The sequence below is a fragment of the Lipomyces doorenjongii genome, assembly GCF_038497915.1.
Source record: "Lipomyces doorenjongii strain NRRL Y-27504 unplaced genomic scaffold V1508scaffold_97, whole genome shotgun sequence".
NCBI lineage: Eukaryota > Fungi > Ascomycota > Lipomycetes > Lipomycetales > Lipomycetaceae > Lipomyces > Lipomyces doorenjongii.
In genome coordinates, this window is record NW_027118164.1 from 31,109 (window position 1) to 46,698 (window position 15,590).

Sequence of the window (15,590 nt, forward strand, 5' to 3'; positions counted from 1 at the left end):
CCGTCGACAGTGTGTAAAGTAGTATGATATTACCATATATGAGTTGATTTTATCACTAATACGTATATGATGTGACTTCAAAATACGACCCTTATCCCGGATTCATGGATCTATTTTGGACTCGGAGCCCATAATCACCTTGCATTCCATGAAGTATCTACTATGCGTACAAACTCTACACCGCATAGTCAGACCCTGACTCGTCATTCAGGATAGGATAGGGTGAAAGAAGTTGCCAAATAGCGGAATCCGTGAGTCGTTCAGCTTTGGACATAGAATGTCGTAACGGTTACGGTTGTGGGCTGCTGCAGCATCAAAGATGGTTCTGCGATCGGAGAAAGCGGAAAATAGTCCTTTGGATCCGTCCAAATTCGCCGTAAAGTGTGACGTCTGTACAGAGAGCAGAAACCGTCTGTTTTTCTCTCCCTTTTTTGTCTATTGAAGTCTCTGTATCCGCGACCAGAGCCGAGCTGAAGATTACAACGCGATCGTGACGATCGTTGACAGGTATACCAAGATGGCTGTGTTCCTTCCAGTCAGAGATGACATTGATCCACCAGAACTGGCTGAACTTATGCACACTGAAGTGGAGCTTAGATTTGGCCCTCCAGCTGGCATCGTGTCAGATCGCGACTCAAGAATTACCAGTAAATTTTGGGCAGAAATTTGTTATTACTCCTTAATCAAACGCGGTCTCTCTACAGCTTTTCATCCGCAGACGGATGGCCAAACCGAAATTCTCAACCGCATCGTTGAGACCTATCTCCGAGCATTTACGAATCTTGAACAAATGGACTGGGCTAAACTGTTGCCAACAGCTGCATTCGCCTACAACAACAGCCTCAATCATACACTCACATGTCGCCTTTTCGCGCCATGTACGGCTACGATCCAGAATTCTATGTTGACGTCGCGGACGACGTCCCTGAGGGGGAGATACCCGCAGCCAGAGACAGAATTAAGAAGCTGCATGAACTACGAATGACGCTTGGAGACCAGTTGCTTAAGGCACAAGAAAGACAGATGAAATATTACAACCAGAGACACACGCCGGTGGACAAGTCTTGCGAAGCTCTCTACTTGCAAACTCTGAACTACTATTGTGATTCCTCCTGAATCCTCACTTGTGCTCTACGCACATTACAACTTACACGTGACTGTGACTTCCGCATCATTCTGTCGATCCGTCGATCTCTGCCTCGGACGAAATCAGCACCCGATCGTAGGGACGTAGAGGCGCGTTATTATACTTTTGGCTTCATATGACGTAAAGATGAGGTGCTTCCGCCGGGCAGCGGATGTAAACCGCGCTGCATTAGCTACCATCGCTCATTTTCTATGCATCAGAATGAATTTCGATCTACTGCGTCTCAAGGGTTTACGCCTAAAGTCTTCCAAATAGCAATCCGTCAACCATTCTCTGGCGACTCTCGAACCGTTCCTTCTCTTCTACGTCCGCCGCAGCAAACATTCCCTGTCAAGATGGCACCAGAGTTCAGGCTCAAGGACATCTCGTCGCTGGCCGATATCCGAAACTTCGACAAGGTCGAGTCCGAGGTGGAGGGCATAGAGGGCAGTAAGGTGCTGGTCGTTAGAGTGAACGACGAGGTGCATGCTCTCAATTATAAATGTACGCACTATGGCGCTCCGCTGAAGTTGGGAGTCGTCTCGCCCGATGGGCACATAACGTGCGCGTGGCATGGAGGTAGAGACCATTCCTTTGAAGTTTGCCTCTGCATTGGTGACGTGAGAGTGGAAAACTGATGTTGTGGCAGCGTGTTTCAATATCAGTACGGGAGATGTCGAGGACGCCCCTGCGCCGAGCGCGCTGAACAAGTTCGAAGTCTATGAGAAAGATGGAGCCGTGTACATCAGGGCCGAACCAGCAGCAATCAAAGGCGGACGGAGAGATACAAATGTCAAGTGTGCTGTCGAGGGGCCGGAGAAGGTGGTCGTTATTGGAGGGTAAGTCACTCACATTTGACCCTAGTGTGGATCGGTTGCTGACGTCTGATTGTGCCATCAGCGGAAGCGGTACGTTTGGCGTCGTGCAAACCTTGCGCGACTTGACCTTCAAGGGTGCCATTACGGTCATTTCCTGTGAACCAAACCTCCCACTCGACCGGACAAAGCTGTCTAAGACGCTCGTCCAAGATGCGAAGAAAATTGAGTTGCGGCCGAAAGAATGGTACAACGCAGCCTCTATTGACATGGTCTCGGATGAAGTGACGTCCGTCGATTTCGGCATAAAGACCATCTCCGCGAAGTCCGGAAAGTCCTATCCCTACACGAAGCTTGTCCTAGCGACTGGCGGTATTCCACGTCAGATTCCGCTGCCCGGCTTTCAGGAACTGGGCAACATCTTCCTTCTCCGCTTCGTCACCGACGCGCGAGCCATCATGGCAGCAATCGGGGAAAAGAACAAGAAGGTCGTAATCGTCGGCAGCTCCTTCATCGGTATGGAAGTCGGTAATGCCCTATCCAGGGGTAATGATGTGACCATCGTCGACACGTCGAAGACGCCGATGGAACGTGTCTTGGGCGAGGAAGTCGGTAAATTCTTCCAGACTAATCTGGAAAAATCCGGGGTCAAGTTCAAGATGTCGGCAGGCGTGGACAAGGCGACCCCGTGCAAGTCAGACCCAAGCAAGGTCGGCGCCGTCCATCTCCAAGATGGCATTGTCCTGCCAGCCGACCTTGTCATTCTCGGCGTGGGTGTGAGACCCGCGACCGACTTCCTCAGGGATAACCCGGTTGTCAGTCTGGAAAAGGACGGCTCTCTCAAGACGGACGAGTCCTTCGTCGTGTCCGGGCTGAGCGGCGACGTATTTGCCATCGGCGACATCGCCACGTACCCGTATCACGGCCCGGGCTCAGACCCTAAGAAGGGCACTTACACGCGCATCGAGCACTGGAACGTCGCTCAGAACGCCGGCCGCATCGTCGCGCGCATGATCGTGCACTCGCTCACCTCTTCACAGCCACTGAAGCCGAAGTTGTTCATTCCAATATTCTGGTCTGCGGCGGGCATGCAGCTGCGCTATTGCGGCAGCATTGCCGGCGGCTGGGACTCACTCGTACTGAAAGGCGAGCCTGAGAATTCTAAGTTCGCTGCGTACTACTGCAAGGGACAGACGGTCGTGGCGGTCGCCACCATTGCCATGGACCCTATAATGGCCCAGAGCGCGGTTCTCATGCGGAGGGGCAACATGCCCAGTAAGAAGGAAATCGAGGACGGCGTGGACGTGCTGGTCGTGGGTGGCCGAAGAACATCAACATTTGTCTCAGGAGGAATATAACATATCTAAATACTCATTCTATGAGGTGAATATAGGCAATGAATGATATCCAATTTATACGCTACGTTTCTACGATGACGACAAGTGTTTTGGTGAGCATGATAAACCAAGCAGATGTAATTAGGCACACTGAGGTCTGGCACGTGTATTGCCCAACAAGTAAAATGCGTTTACTTCGCTGGTTCTCGAAACCACCAATTCACCTATCAGTAAACTGTTAGAAGCATTGTGTAAAATTACGAATAAGCGGTATGTATAACTCACGCTAGCCGCTACTCCGGTAGGGATCGGCACGGATAAGAATTTTCGTTATCCATATCCGTATCCATATCCAGGCAACATATATTTATCCGTATCCGTATCCATGTCCAGAAGAAATGGGCTTGTCCGTATCCGTATCCGTCATATCCCTGGATATCCGCGGATATTTACAGTACAGGAAGGTCTTGATTTCATACAGAGAGTAGATGTCGATAAACAGACACAGCATGAAAAAAGGGGGAAGAACGATCAATTGGGTGAGAAGGAAACGAAGCAAAGACGATGTGGCAATTGCGGCGAAACTGGTCATAATACTCGTACGTGTAAAGAGAATTAAGAAACTGTCATATTTTGGTGTTTTTACGTGGTATGGCACACTCGCTTGTGTGGCACACTCGCTTATGAACTACGTTAGTTATAAATAATAATTAACTAATATAATATTAAGAAATTCTAGTACAGTAACTTACCATTATTAACATTATTAAAAGAAGGAAACAAAGAAATACAAACGGATTTTATTGCGGCATATATGAACTCTTTAACAGAGTCAATCGCCTGAACCGACTATTACTGCGTTCCTCGCCAAGCTACTGCGTAAAGCTGGTTGTTCCTTATGACTATCTATTCCCGACACAGCCGAAAATTCAATACCTCCTTCGGTAATAATTTGCATGATAGCTTTATTTATGTGTCTTATCCGCGGATATCCTTGGATTATCCACGGATATGACTAATCAAGATTGCTTTTTCTGTATCCGTATCCGTATCCGTGTCTGCCTAATGTCTATCCGTATCCGTAATTTTGACGGATATCCGCTGATATGTCCGTTATCCGTGTATCCGTGCCGATCCCTAAATTCTCCGGTCCCCAAACTCTCAACCTCATGCCACCATCGCTCTGGTATATAAAGTCCATCACCTGGATTTATCACCACCATGTCCCATGGAGTCTCGCCCAATGCAGGAGGGCTGAAATTATCATTGATTAACCCTCCTCTTCGCTTTCCTTGGCCTTCACCAACAGAAGACTTTTGCCATAGTACAACTTTCTTCTTACCTCTAACCATCACATATAGGGTCTCATTCGGATCAAAGTGTCGCGGTGTAAATGTATTCCTGCCTATCCATGCACTAGACCCATATATATAACTCGTATCTGGCAAATATTCGGGCTTTGGCAGGCAATCCTCAGACAATGCTGGTAAACAGCTCAGTAACGGGGTCTGCGCAAGATATAAATTCGCGTACTCCTTAGGAATGTCTGTCATAGATTGCAATCTCAGAAACAACGATAACGGAATTTGAATGCGGAAAACTCCCTGTGGGCCATCCGGACTCAGAATTGTGATTAAACCGTCCACTCTCCACATCAACGATCCTTTCCACTAGCGTCGATTAGTGAAAGGAAGTAGGGTAAATTTAGATGTGGATTGCTTGCGTTGACTGTTGATGGCGTGATCCATTCAATAGCGCTGGAAAGTTGGAAAAGGTACCACGGAAAAGGCATGGTAGACCTTTACGCAGATAGTTATTTATGAAGAAAGCCCGCGAAGCATCTTTTATGATCGGAAGACGCATGACTGATCATAAAGATACTATTAAGGTCAGCAGTTGCTAGGCAATTAGAATTTATGCCTCTACGAAACGTATATTTTCGGGCCGAGGAGTCGGCCCGACACAAAAGCCTCGGTTATACAGCTTATTTCCCAAACCCGCAGTCCCAGTCAGGCAAGGTACCCGGCCAAGCTCATTTTGCAAGGATCTCCTGTCTAGAATTCATAAACCTTGCTCACAAACCCGCAGATCGTGTGCCTGGTCTCTTAGATCCGGCTCATAATGTCATCAATATTGTGTACATAGATGTATATGCCCTGCTTAGCTTTAACAGGAAAACCATTTTGTTACCCTATAGGCTACACAAGAGACGGCGATTTAGTTCCACACATTCCGACGAGTACATAAGAATGGAATAGGTTCTGCAAATATTAATTTGCAAGGAATATCCATGGGAAATCCGTAACGCTTATATCAACATCTGTCTTGACGTCTATTCATAAAACAGCCATTATTTATTTATCTACTATTTATTTATTTAATCAGTTGTTAAAGGCACATATGGAGTCTCCAGGCTATATCAGGCGTTTGATCAGTTTATCAAGAGTGCCGAGATGATGATACATTTGTCCGTCCTTCTTCAGGGTGAGGTAGGGGCATTTTAATCATCTGAATAAAGTTTTTTATTTGGTGATATCGATGATTTGGTGTGGTGTGGATAGAGAGGCTGGCAAACTTGCTTGTGTGGCACACGCGATTATGAAATAAGTTACATGTTCTGAAGTAAAACCCTAGACCGTGGTTCAGTTCACCGTACAAACGAGTCCTAGTGACATTCATTGACAATGTTGCCATGATATGACAGCAACGCTTGCTTTAGACGGCCTACCAGACCCCCTGGAAATCTGGTGGTAATGCCCTGCACCACTAAGGGAGGATGCAAGCCTCAGCGCATGACCAACCGCCTTGGTGCTCTCCCGTGCGCCCCAGGAGGACGAACTAGCAACAGACACTAATTGGCTTTCAAGGACAATTAGCCACACTCGCATGAATAGATACATAAATAAAGAAACCCATTTGGACAAACAAGAGGACGCGTCGTCGGGACCGATAGCAACCAGGTGGCTTGGTTCTCGCCATCTTGGCATTGTCCGACTCCAGGCCGCCCTCTTGCGTGGAGGTCGAGAACACTGTCTGCCTGCATTAGAATGTTAGCGAAATGACCAAACTGTAGGAATTGTAAAATAAAGTGTTCGGAGAAGATCTCAGACTGTTGACAGGCTCCCTTCTTGTGGTAGACCGTGTCGCCGGCCAACCTATATGATAGCGTAGTCATCACCTTGGGCCCTAACTCAGCACCCGGCTGTCGTCGACCAGGCGGAAGCCGAGGACTGACGGGGCTATCGTTGGCTGCGACTTAACCGGGGCACCCTCAGGCATTCTCCCTGCTTTACTACGGTGCATAACCATGCCACGCCACTTTAGCCGGGTAAATTGCGGGTAATGCGGCTCTTAACTATGGCGGAGCACTTACAAGGTTTCACGAAGTCTCGGAATGGACGGGTGAAGGCTTAGCGAAGCTTGAACAAAGCTTATGTTATGAAACCCTGCATGTGGTGCACAGGGTTCGTTCACACGTGGTGCAATAGCTGCAGACTGACTGGCAAGCTACGAGATCCACTGTGTCTCCATATCTCACTTTATCCACTCATTAAATACTCTACAGTCTTAATGTTCATCCGCGCCAGCTAATAATGGTAAATACTGAAGGCGGAAATCGCCATGCTGCAAAGCTTCAAAGATAGCCTATAACTTGTTTCGGTCTGCAATTTTGCTAATTACACTCGACTGTATTTGTCATCTGCAATAAATCTCTCAGCTGCGGGGATTTGTGCAGTCCAATGCATTGGTAGGTGGACGATGAGCTCCATAGAGGCTCAGTCCCCCGCCACGGGCCGAATGGCACGCTGTTATGGATTCGTCGCCGCTGTCCAATGAGGATATGGCCTTGACGTCAAACGTTCGTCTACGCCGACATGCATGGAATTACGCCTATATAAAAGCCAGGTCCTTTCTCAACGAGAATCTCTCGTCATCCATTACCGCTAAAATCATTTTAATCATCGCCAAACATGAAGACCACCATTGCTGTCGCTTTCACTACTGTGCTTGTCACCCTCGGCGCCAGTGCTTCCCCTGCTGTTCATCGGAATCATGGCAAGAGGCACGCACTAACCGGTCCCAATGGCGAACCGTATGTTCCTGGAAAGTGGTTCGACCGTTTCTTCATGATCATTGGTGAAAACATGGACTTTTGGCCTGTCGAGTCCCAGTCCACATTTGCCAACTTCTGGAAGCAGGCTCCTGGCGGACGTCCGCTTGTAAAAATATTTCTCTCCGTCGGAATATTCGCCCTATTTCATTAACATGTTCATCATCATACCACAGTGTCTTTCTATTCGTCCCAGCCTGATAGTAACCGGCCGTTCATCGTCCGCATGCCACCAGCATTTAATCCTGGATTATTTCAGGAGCGGTGGCCTCTAGTCAAGTTCAATGAGGATGAGCTTATTGGACGGGATATTATCGGTCAGGGCATCGAATCGAATGACTGTACTGACGAGGAGACAAACCCATTAACGTATGCCGAGGAGTTGGAATCACTGCAGCTTCTACCAGCCGAAGATCCTGAAGCGGGTGAAGAGGACGATGAGGAAGCCATGGAACTTCTTCGGTTGATGAATTGGGTGTCGGGAGAACAATGCAGGTTCAATCCCAGAATGCAGCGCCATATATGCTCCTTATTTCGAATAAGAAAGTGTTCTTCACAGAGTTCAAGAGGTCATATGAAGAGGCGCTGGGGAATAGCGGTAACACAATGCGAAAAGCACCGATCACGTACTTCCATATGCGGCCCCAAAACCAATCTCGGTAGTTTCTGGACAGTGTTATTAAGGTCTGCCCACGTTGTTGGAGAATTTGAATGCTCACATATTTTAGCCTTTAGGATAGCTTTGAGAAAGAGAGAGAGCGAAACTCAAATAACATCATAGACTCGGTGACCCGAAATAGTATGCGGTCCAGTCTTCGCAAACTGGACTGCCGGTTAATTGGTTGGGTTTTGATATATTTGTCGTGGAGGAATAGGTTTTTTTTTGACATTGATTGATATACTGTTGAATTCCTTTGCAATGAGAATAACGGTGTTTCAGCATAGATAGTAGTCGTCGGCAGATAAAGTATCGGAAAGGTTGTATATTCTCTACAGGTTTTGTACACTATTTCATAAGTTATATGTCTTACGTCTTTGTAGCGAGTTGATAGATATAAAGTGAATAATTATAGGTGGTTCCTGTGTTATGCAAGAAATAAGAAAAAGTTGTACTAGTCTCTTTTGGTAGTCAAATGAAAGGCTGTTGAATGGGTACCTTCACTGAAAATATGTTAGCAATTTCGGTTCTTGTACCACTGGCGCTAACCAACTTTCTATAGAATTTGTACCAAAACAAGGAGATGTGCTTCCAGATCCACAGTCACGTGCTCGGCTGTTGGCCGATTCGGCGGACCAACAACCTGCACCTGTCCTTAGAACTGTCTTCTTTTCATAAAATCGCAATCTTTCTTCTTCGATGTGTCTGTCGAAACAATCTTCAGAGTCGATTCATTTGCGACACTACTTCACTTGTTATCTGCGCTCGACTTAGTTAACTGGTCCTTTATTACTTGGCAATATCGAGCAAAATGGCCCCTGACCCCATGATCGAAGCCCCCGAGCAGAAAGAGACGGCATCGTCCAGCAGTAACAACGACAGTTAGATCAAACAAATTGTTACTCACAAGCCTGAAGTCGTAAAGCCGGCAGGACCTCCGCCTCCTCCTAATGGCGGACTCACGGCATGGCTTCAGGTTGCTGGAGGCTTCATGATCTTCTTCAACACCTGGGGGTTGATCAACACATTTGCGGTCTTCCAAACCTACTACGAGTCGAGCGCACTTTTTACCGAGTCTTCCTCCAATATCTCCTGGATCGGCTCCATCCAGTGCTTCCTACTTCAGCTGACCGGCATTGTTGCTGGACCTATTTACGACCGAGGCTACCTCCGCCTACTCCTCCTTACTGGTAGCTTTATGGTCGTTTTGGGTTACATGATGCTCTCCTTATGTCACGAATACTGGCAGGCGCTGCTGGCACAGGCTATCTGCGTTGGTATTGGTAGTGGTTTACTTTTCACGCCCACTGTTTCGCTACTTCCGACATGGTTCAGCTCGCACATTGGCCTGGCAGTTGGTATCGCATCTTCTGGTTCATCGCTAGGTGGCGTCATCTACCCTATCGTGCTTTATCGACTCATCGGACCGATCGGCTTTCCTTGGGCTGTACGGAGCGTAGCCTTCATCTCCCTCGGGACCTTTATTATCCCAGTGATTGTGATGAAGCAGCGCATCAAACCACCAAAGCCTCGCGGTTTGATAGACTGGTCGGCATGTACAGGTGTGCCCTACTTGCATTGGCCGTCCTGATTGTGTTTATTGGCAATTCAGTGCTGATCTTCTACATCTCCTACTATCCAATCAATGAGGGCTTCCCCAACAGCTTGCTGGGATTTTACATGGTTGCTATCTTTAACGCTGCGTCGATCGTCGGGCGAATTGCGCCCAACGCAGTGTCTGATCGCATTGGCGTGTTCAATACGTTTGGGCCGATGGCGCTGATCTTGAGCATCACAGTCTTCTGTATGCTCGGTGTGACCAATACAGCGGGAATGGTTGTTGAGGCAGTCGTCACAGGCTTTTTCAGCGGTGTCATCGTTGCGTTGCCGCCTGTTTGCTTCGCCATGCTTACGAAGTATTGAAATATGCGATATTGATTGGTAGAGCACAGTGGAAGTAAGCTCGATTAGAACTTTTAAATAGAAAGAAAAAGGGTTGCTGGATGTCCGTAGTCTTAACTATCGTATCCAAGGTAATTGAACCTCTATATATACACAGAAATACTGTGTAGTAGTACGCAATGTGTCTAATCCTCAACAAGAAGTGTTTCTTCACATGAGGTTATTCTTATGCCTCTAGTGCCACAGTTAGTACAAGATGGGATCTGGTAGTCTTGAACGGCCCCATGATACCATAACCTTCAGAGTATGCGGCGTCGCCATATATCCACAAATGCTGGCCAGCAGGGAGCATAGAATCCATTTGCTTTAGGATATCTTCAAGTCCTGATTCTTTAAGCATCATCCAGTCTCCAATTTTTCCTTCCATGGGTCCAAAGAGGCATTTAATAAGGCCGTCCGGACTCACCACTGCTTGGTACTTATAATCATGGGCACGCTTATACCCAGAGTAGACAACCCTTTGGTTCTCAGTCGGACGCGTAGTTGGTCTGAACGTACCGTCTATAAAGCCCCAGATATTTGCACAGCCGCACTTTTTATCCACATGGTCGGCGTACCGCAAAAGAGTCTCTGGTGTCAGCTGCTCAAAGTCCCATTCCAACTTGGCCCTGTAGCGACGCACAAGATGACAAACTACGTCTCTTGTCACGGAGCACAGATAAGTCTGTGACCGTCCGAAGTCCCTCACCATGGATCCCCACCTCTCCGGGAATGCAAGCCGTCGCAGAAGAATGCAAAATGCTGTCAAATGTTCAGGGCGATTGCGATTCGACCAATGGATGAGATCAAGTCGGAGGTAAGGCAAGATGGTGCGTATCTCCCTCTTGGAGAACCGAAATCGAAATATAGCCTCCGAATCGTCAATACTATCGAACTTGAATGCCGTACTGTCATACATTATTGGGCAGCCGTTTGGAACACATCTGCGGCGGACCCAGCGAGCACAATGCGTAGCAAGACCAGAATATAAAATTGGACACTTGCTGTTACTATACAGGATGCAGCAGCAGCCACTATTACTTGTTTTTGGCGTTGACGACGAGTGCCAGGCATTGTGAACTAAGGACCGGATATCTTGTCGAGCGCGTTCGTGCTGTTGACATCTTGCCTAGTCAAACACCGCCAGAGAGTTTGTACTTAAACCTTAATGTAATGTACGGAAGTTTGAATGTGCAAAATTTCTGTTTCAGAATCGCCGAAAGAAATAACTTTAAGGCTAGGGTTACCTCTTTAGGGTGCATTTCTGCTACGGAACTTTTAAGGAACTTGGTGGCAAAATATCTCTAGTGCCTCGGGCAACACTTGGTCGCCCATCTTACCATAACCGTAGTCGCCCACGTTTTGTATACTGACCCACTACCCTGAACTTGGGGTGACTACTTGGCTTCCGTGCGACTCATTACTATGGAGCAGTCGCCCAGGTTCAGCCCCCTGAACTGCGTGTTATATTTGCCGGGCCTACGTAGACACTCCCTCAGTGCAGACACCATGAGGAAGCTAGCGTTGTTAAGGGATATGTATGCCAACGACACAAGTTTGACTTCTAGTTCAATGTATTTAATATGTACGAATATTGCGAAAAATTACGAATAATTTGTTTTTATTCGCATTCGCATTCGTACGCATGAAATATTCAAAATATTCGCATTCGAATTGCGAATATTCGTACGAATGCGAATACATTCATCATTCGTGTCCACCCCTACATCATGGACACTAAGTACAACCTAAACATGGATTTTTTAGCGAACGCCTCAACGATCCTGTCATCCATCCCCGCGCTTACAAAACTATACTTAGGAAATACCATCTTTTATATTCATGAATTTGAATTTTCGGGAATTTTGTCCCGTCATTGTAATGCTCTTTCATCATCTTGCAAGACTTCGTTACATGAAGGACCCTGGCGATTGCTAAATGAATGTTGAACATCTCTCCATCAGACAAAATCAATTTGCATTACCCTCAGGACCCGTTCCAAAAATACCTTGTTCGCCATCTTGGTACAAAAGAAAATCAAAAACCAATAATTGGAGAATCAAACAAAAATTATTCACATAATTTGCGTAGACGTTTCAGTGACAAAATGGCGGCACATATCTCACGCTTGGAAGATAGTTGGCTCTTTGACATCGTAGTACGTGAGACGCACTGTCGGTCAAAGTCCAAATGTCCAGCAGATAAACAGAGCCAGTCTGCCTCCGAACTATTCCTCGCACTTCCTTGCCGGGTTATATTTTCGGTCCTCAACCATCACACTGTTCCATATCAACATAATACGTCATGGATGCCGTTTACGGAGGGTACGATCCGCAATCAGCTAGCGGCGGCCGAGCCTCACGAAGCGTGGCGCCGATCGCGACTCCGTCTGACAATGATCACACCGAATCTAGCCAAAAGAATGAGACAAAGCCCGTAGGAAATGCCACGGGGGCTACAGTCAAGAGAAAGCCGGTCAACGAGTCAACAGGCGGCATTGGTGAAAATACCGACCCCGGCAGCCATCCGGTCAGCGACCAGGCAGAAGAGCACAGCAAAAGTTAAATTGGACAACGAGACGGAATCCCCTGCGTTGACTGAGATAACAAAAAAGATGTCAGTTACAGACTCGGAAGTTCTTTCTAATTACAACAAGGCATTCACGCTTCTGAAAGAAAATACGCCAGAGCAGCGATTAGATGTTCAACTGCCCTACGAAAAGTTTCTGCAACTGGACAAGGCAAAATCGGCAGAAGGCATTTCCGAGGATCAGAGGTACGTTCGGTTGCCGCTGTTGTCAGAAAATAACTAACAGTATTTGATATTACAGGTACCCCTCTTTGGCGTACAATAGCTTCACTGAAACAGTGACTGTGGTGACCTGCCCCAATAGCATCCACGAAGGAGCAGCCCGCTGGATCGACCAAAAGATCGTTAGATACGTTGAAGACTATCTCTCTACGCGCAGTCCGGATACACTGCCTCATATTCTCCAGTGTGGATCTACCACTCAATCTTTCGGTCGTGGTGGCTACAACAGGAGCAGGAAGGAGCCAGATGGAGGATTCATCTATAAGCCTACGGTCGGCACTGGTAAACTGATGATTGCCATTGAAGTTGGGACAAGTGAGACCTATGGCAAGGTTCTTGAGGACAAAGATATGTGGATCAATGGCAAGGGCGTCAACGTGGTCATATTGATTTGCTTTAAAGAGTCTCCACGATTCAGAAATCCTGATACGCGATACACGAATATCGCGGGTGTGGCAGCAGAGCTGGAAGCAATGGCACAGAGTCTTGCTGAAACCGTCGAAACGAACATCACACTAGGCTACTATGGTCCACTTGAGTACAGGGGTCACACGTGGGTTGGGGGGCTGAACAAAGCTTTCATTGAAGTCTGGCGACAAGGTTCACATGATACATTTGTGAGTGATATCATCCGATTCATCTGGTAGAGAATAAACCTACTCACATACAGGCTGGTTTTAGGAACTGATTCAAGATGGATTCGCACTTGCCCATGATGATCTCCCTGTAACGCTTAACCTTAAAATAAGCGATTTCTATCCGCACGATGCATGGCAAGCTGCCAACATTGAGGATGATATTATCCCTTTTGACAGTCGTACCTTTCTCAACTCGGTAATGAATCGCATGGGATTAGTTGCGCAAGACAGGCTCGAGCTATACCTCCACGAGAAATTGCGGTTACATTAAGAGGGGTTTATCCAACTGCAATAAACTTTCTACCTTCAGAGGACAACTCGTAAAGTGCCCTGCAAGCCAATAATTTGGCCCAGAGTTCTTTTACACGCATCCAAATACGAGTCACTACGATTTCATTTAGGGGAACTGTCCAAAATACCACTGAAACTTTTTGAAATGTCCAAAATGTGCTCGGAACAACCACTCCCCAATGTCTCCGAGGTTGACTGGCTTGATTGTGACCTTCGTGAGGCGCGTCTCCCTCTAGATCGTCTGGCTTTATGACTGTACCATCCGCGCGCAGGACCATCCCAGTTTCGACTGGCCTCCAGTCGTCTTCATAAGCAGTATCATCTCTGAGCACTATTTCTCTGCCCGGGTTTCTTCTTGTTCTCTTTACGACTTCCTTTCCCTGTCCTTCACCGTCACTCGTGTCTGGTGACCTCTCTTCCCGTCGTCTTATCACTCCATGACCATACGGCACAACTTCGCCAGTCTGTATCGGCTCCGCAGTGTCACCACTCTCACCACTCTCCGCTCTTGCTCTTGTTGCCGGATTTCTTTCTACCATCATTTCTTCTTCCCCGATTGCATCCTCTTCTCCAGGTACATGAATCTTCTCATCAACAGACATATTCTCGATATCATTTACATATTCGTGTTCATATACAGGTCTCTCCTCCACGTCGATGTCCATCTCACCGTCCTTATTGTTCATTACATGCTGTCGTACTCCGCCAGTTACATGCCTTTGACTCAATATTACCGTATCAACTTCAGTCGCAGTATTACCATCATTGTTATAATCATTTGTATCAATCTCCTCTTGTAATAATACTGCATCTTCATACTCTAGACCTTGTATCCCGCCTATCGACTTTTCATTAAACTTCACATTCCTCGCGATTTCAATTCTCTTTTTATCTAGACTGTAGATCCGATATCCTTTACTGGCGTTCGAGTAACCAACGAGAACGCCCTTGATGGACTTCGAGTCCAGCTTACTCTGTCGCTTTGCCTCAGGAATTTGCATCCATGATTCGCATCCAAAGACTCGTATGTGAGAGATCGATGGAACCCGACCTGTCCAGACTTCGTGTGGTGTCTTTCCTTTGACCGCACGGGTCTTACACCTGTTTCGAATGTAGACTGCTGTGTTTAAGGCTTCGGCCCAGAATGACTTTGGTAAATCGGCTTCGAACAACATGGTTCGAACACTCTCTAACAGAGTACGGTTCATCCGCTCGCTGACCCCATTTTGTTGTGGTGTATAGGGGACCGTAAGTTCGTGGTGAATACCCACATCCAGTAGGTATGACTTCATTTCATCTGAGAGATATTCACCACCGTTATCTGTACGTAACGTTGAAATTTTATATCCATGTCCAGAGAATTTATTCTCAGCAAGTGCCTTGTACTGTTTAAATTTTTCAAAGACCTCGCTCTTGCGTCGCAGTACGTACATGGTAACGTAGCGCGAGAAGTCATCAATGAATGTGACAAAGTATCGCCCTTTTCCAAGCGACTCGGTACTAAACGGTCCGCAGAGATCGCTGTGAATTATTTCGAGCGGTCGCATGGCACGTTCTGCCTGTGAGGGAAATGTGTCTACTGTCTGCTTTCCGTTGACGCAGGCTTCACAGAATCGTCCCTTGTCGGCTATGTCACTATTTGTGGTGACCTTCACGAGTCCTTTTGACAGCATCTCACTAATGTCGTGCATGTTGGCGTGGCCAAGTCTATGATGCCACATCTTGAGTTCGTCCTCTCTGACACCGAGCACTGATTCGTTACATCGGGGGACGCTTCCAGCCAATTCATAAAGCTTCATATCGTCCTCTTTATGACCAATATGAAATTCTTCTTGGGTGCCATCAAATCGCAGGTACGCGTC

General features: G+C 47.1%; 6 protein-coding genes across 6 annotated transcripts; 4 read left to right on the forward strand and 2 right to left on the reverse strand.

The window, feature by feature from the left end:
- The first annotated feature begins 1,094 nt into the window (after positions 1-1,094).
- Positions 1,095-3,467, forward strand: V1508DRAFT_426453 (uncharacterized protein). Its single transcript, XM_066941569.1, has 3 exons — positions 1,095-1,705; positions 1,776-1,965; positions 2,027-3,467. The coding sequence occupies exons 1-3, from the start codon at positions 1,339-1,341 to the stop codon at positions 3,297-3,299; spliced, it is 1,830 nt and encodes a 609-aa protein (XP_066792874.1). The 5' UTR covers positions 1,095-1,338; the 3' UTR covers positions 3,300-3,467.
- Positions 3,468-4,429: 962 nt separating this feature from the next.
- Positions 4,430-4,873, reverse strand: V1508DRAFT_335075 (uncharacterized protein; the record flags this gene model as incomplete). The annotated part of the gene is made up of 1 exon (XM_066936655.1): positions 4,430-4,873. A coding segment is annotated over one exon (444 nt), but the record flags the coding sequence as incomplete, so codon positions are not given.
- Positions 4,874-7,221: 2,348 nt separating this feature from the next.
- Positions 7,222-8,385, forward strand: V1508DRAFT_426458 (uncharacterized protein). The gene has a single exon (XM_066941570.1). It carries the CDS (start codon positions 7,616-7,618, stop codon positions 8,168-8,170), a length of 555 nt encoding a protein of 184 aa, XP_066792876.1. The 5' UTR covers positions 7,222-7,615; the 3' UTR covers positions 8,171-8,385.
- Positions 8,386-8,714: 329 nt separating this feature from the next.
- V1508DRAFT_464523 (major facilitator superfamily domain-containing protein) lies at positions 8,715-9,970 on the forward strand (the record flags this gene model as incomplete). Its single annotated transcript, XM_066942902.1, has 3 exons — positions 8,715-8,928; positions 8,965-9,609; positions 9,660-9,970. Exons 1-3 carry the CDS (start codon positions 8,859-8,861, stop codon positions 9,968-9,970), a joined length of 1,026 nt encoding a protein of 341 aa, XP_066792877.1. The 5' UTR covers positions 8,715-8,858.
- A 2,322-nt stretch (positions 9,971-12,292) lies between these two features.
- Positions 12,293-13,708, forward strand: V1508DRAFT_406726 (uncharacterized protein; the record flags this gene model as incomplete). The annotated part of the gene is made up of 4 exons (XM_066938794.1): positions 12,293-12,488; positions 12,511-12,763; positions 12,819-13,416; positions 13,481-13,708. The coding sequence occupies 4 exons, from the start codon at positions 12,293-12,295 to the stop codon at positions 13,706-13,708; spliced, it is 1,275 nt and encodes a 424-aa protein (XP_066792878.1).
- Positions 13,709-13,715: 7 nt separating this feature from the next.
- On the reverse strand, positions 13,716-14,393 carry V1508DRAFT_361066 (uncharacterized protein; the record flags this gene model as incomplete). The annotated part of the gene is made up of 2 exons (XM_066937165.1): positions 13,716-14,228; positions 14,265-14,393. 2 exons carry the CDS (start codon positions 14,391-14,393, stop codon positions 13,716-13,718), a joined length of 642 nt encoding a protein of 213 aa, XP_066792879.1.
- Positions 14,394-15,590: the final 1,197 nt, after the last annotated feature.

Bases quoted from the DNA above. Each gene is read 5' to 3' on its own strand.
- V1508DRAFT_426453 (XM_066941569.1), top strand. From the start codon at position 1,339: ATGCATCAGAATGAATTTCGATCTACTGCGTCTCAAGGGTTTACGCCT. The intron at 1,706-1,775 runs GTAGAGACCATT...ATGTTGTGGCAG, and splicing joins AACGTGCGCGTGGCATGGAG to CGTGTTTCAATATCAGTACG. The intron at 1,966-2,026 runs GTAAGTCACTCA...TTGTGCCATCAG, and splicing joins AAGGTGGTCGTTATTGGAGG to CGGAAGCGGTACGTTTGGCG.
- V1508DRAFT_426458 (XM_066941570.1), top strand. From the start codon at position 7,616: ATGCCACCAGCATTTAATCCTGGATTATTTCAGGAGCGGTGGCCTCTA.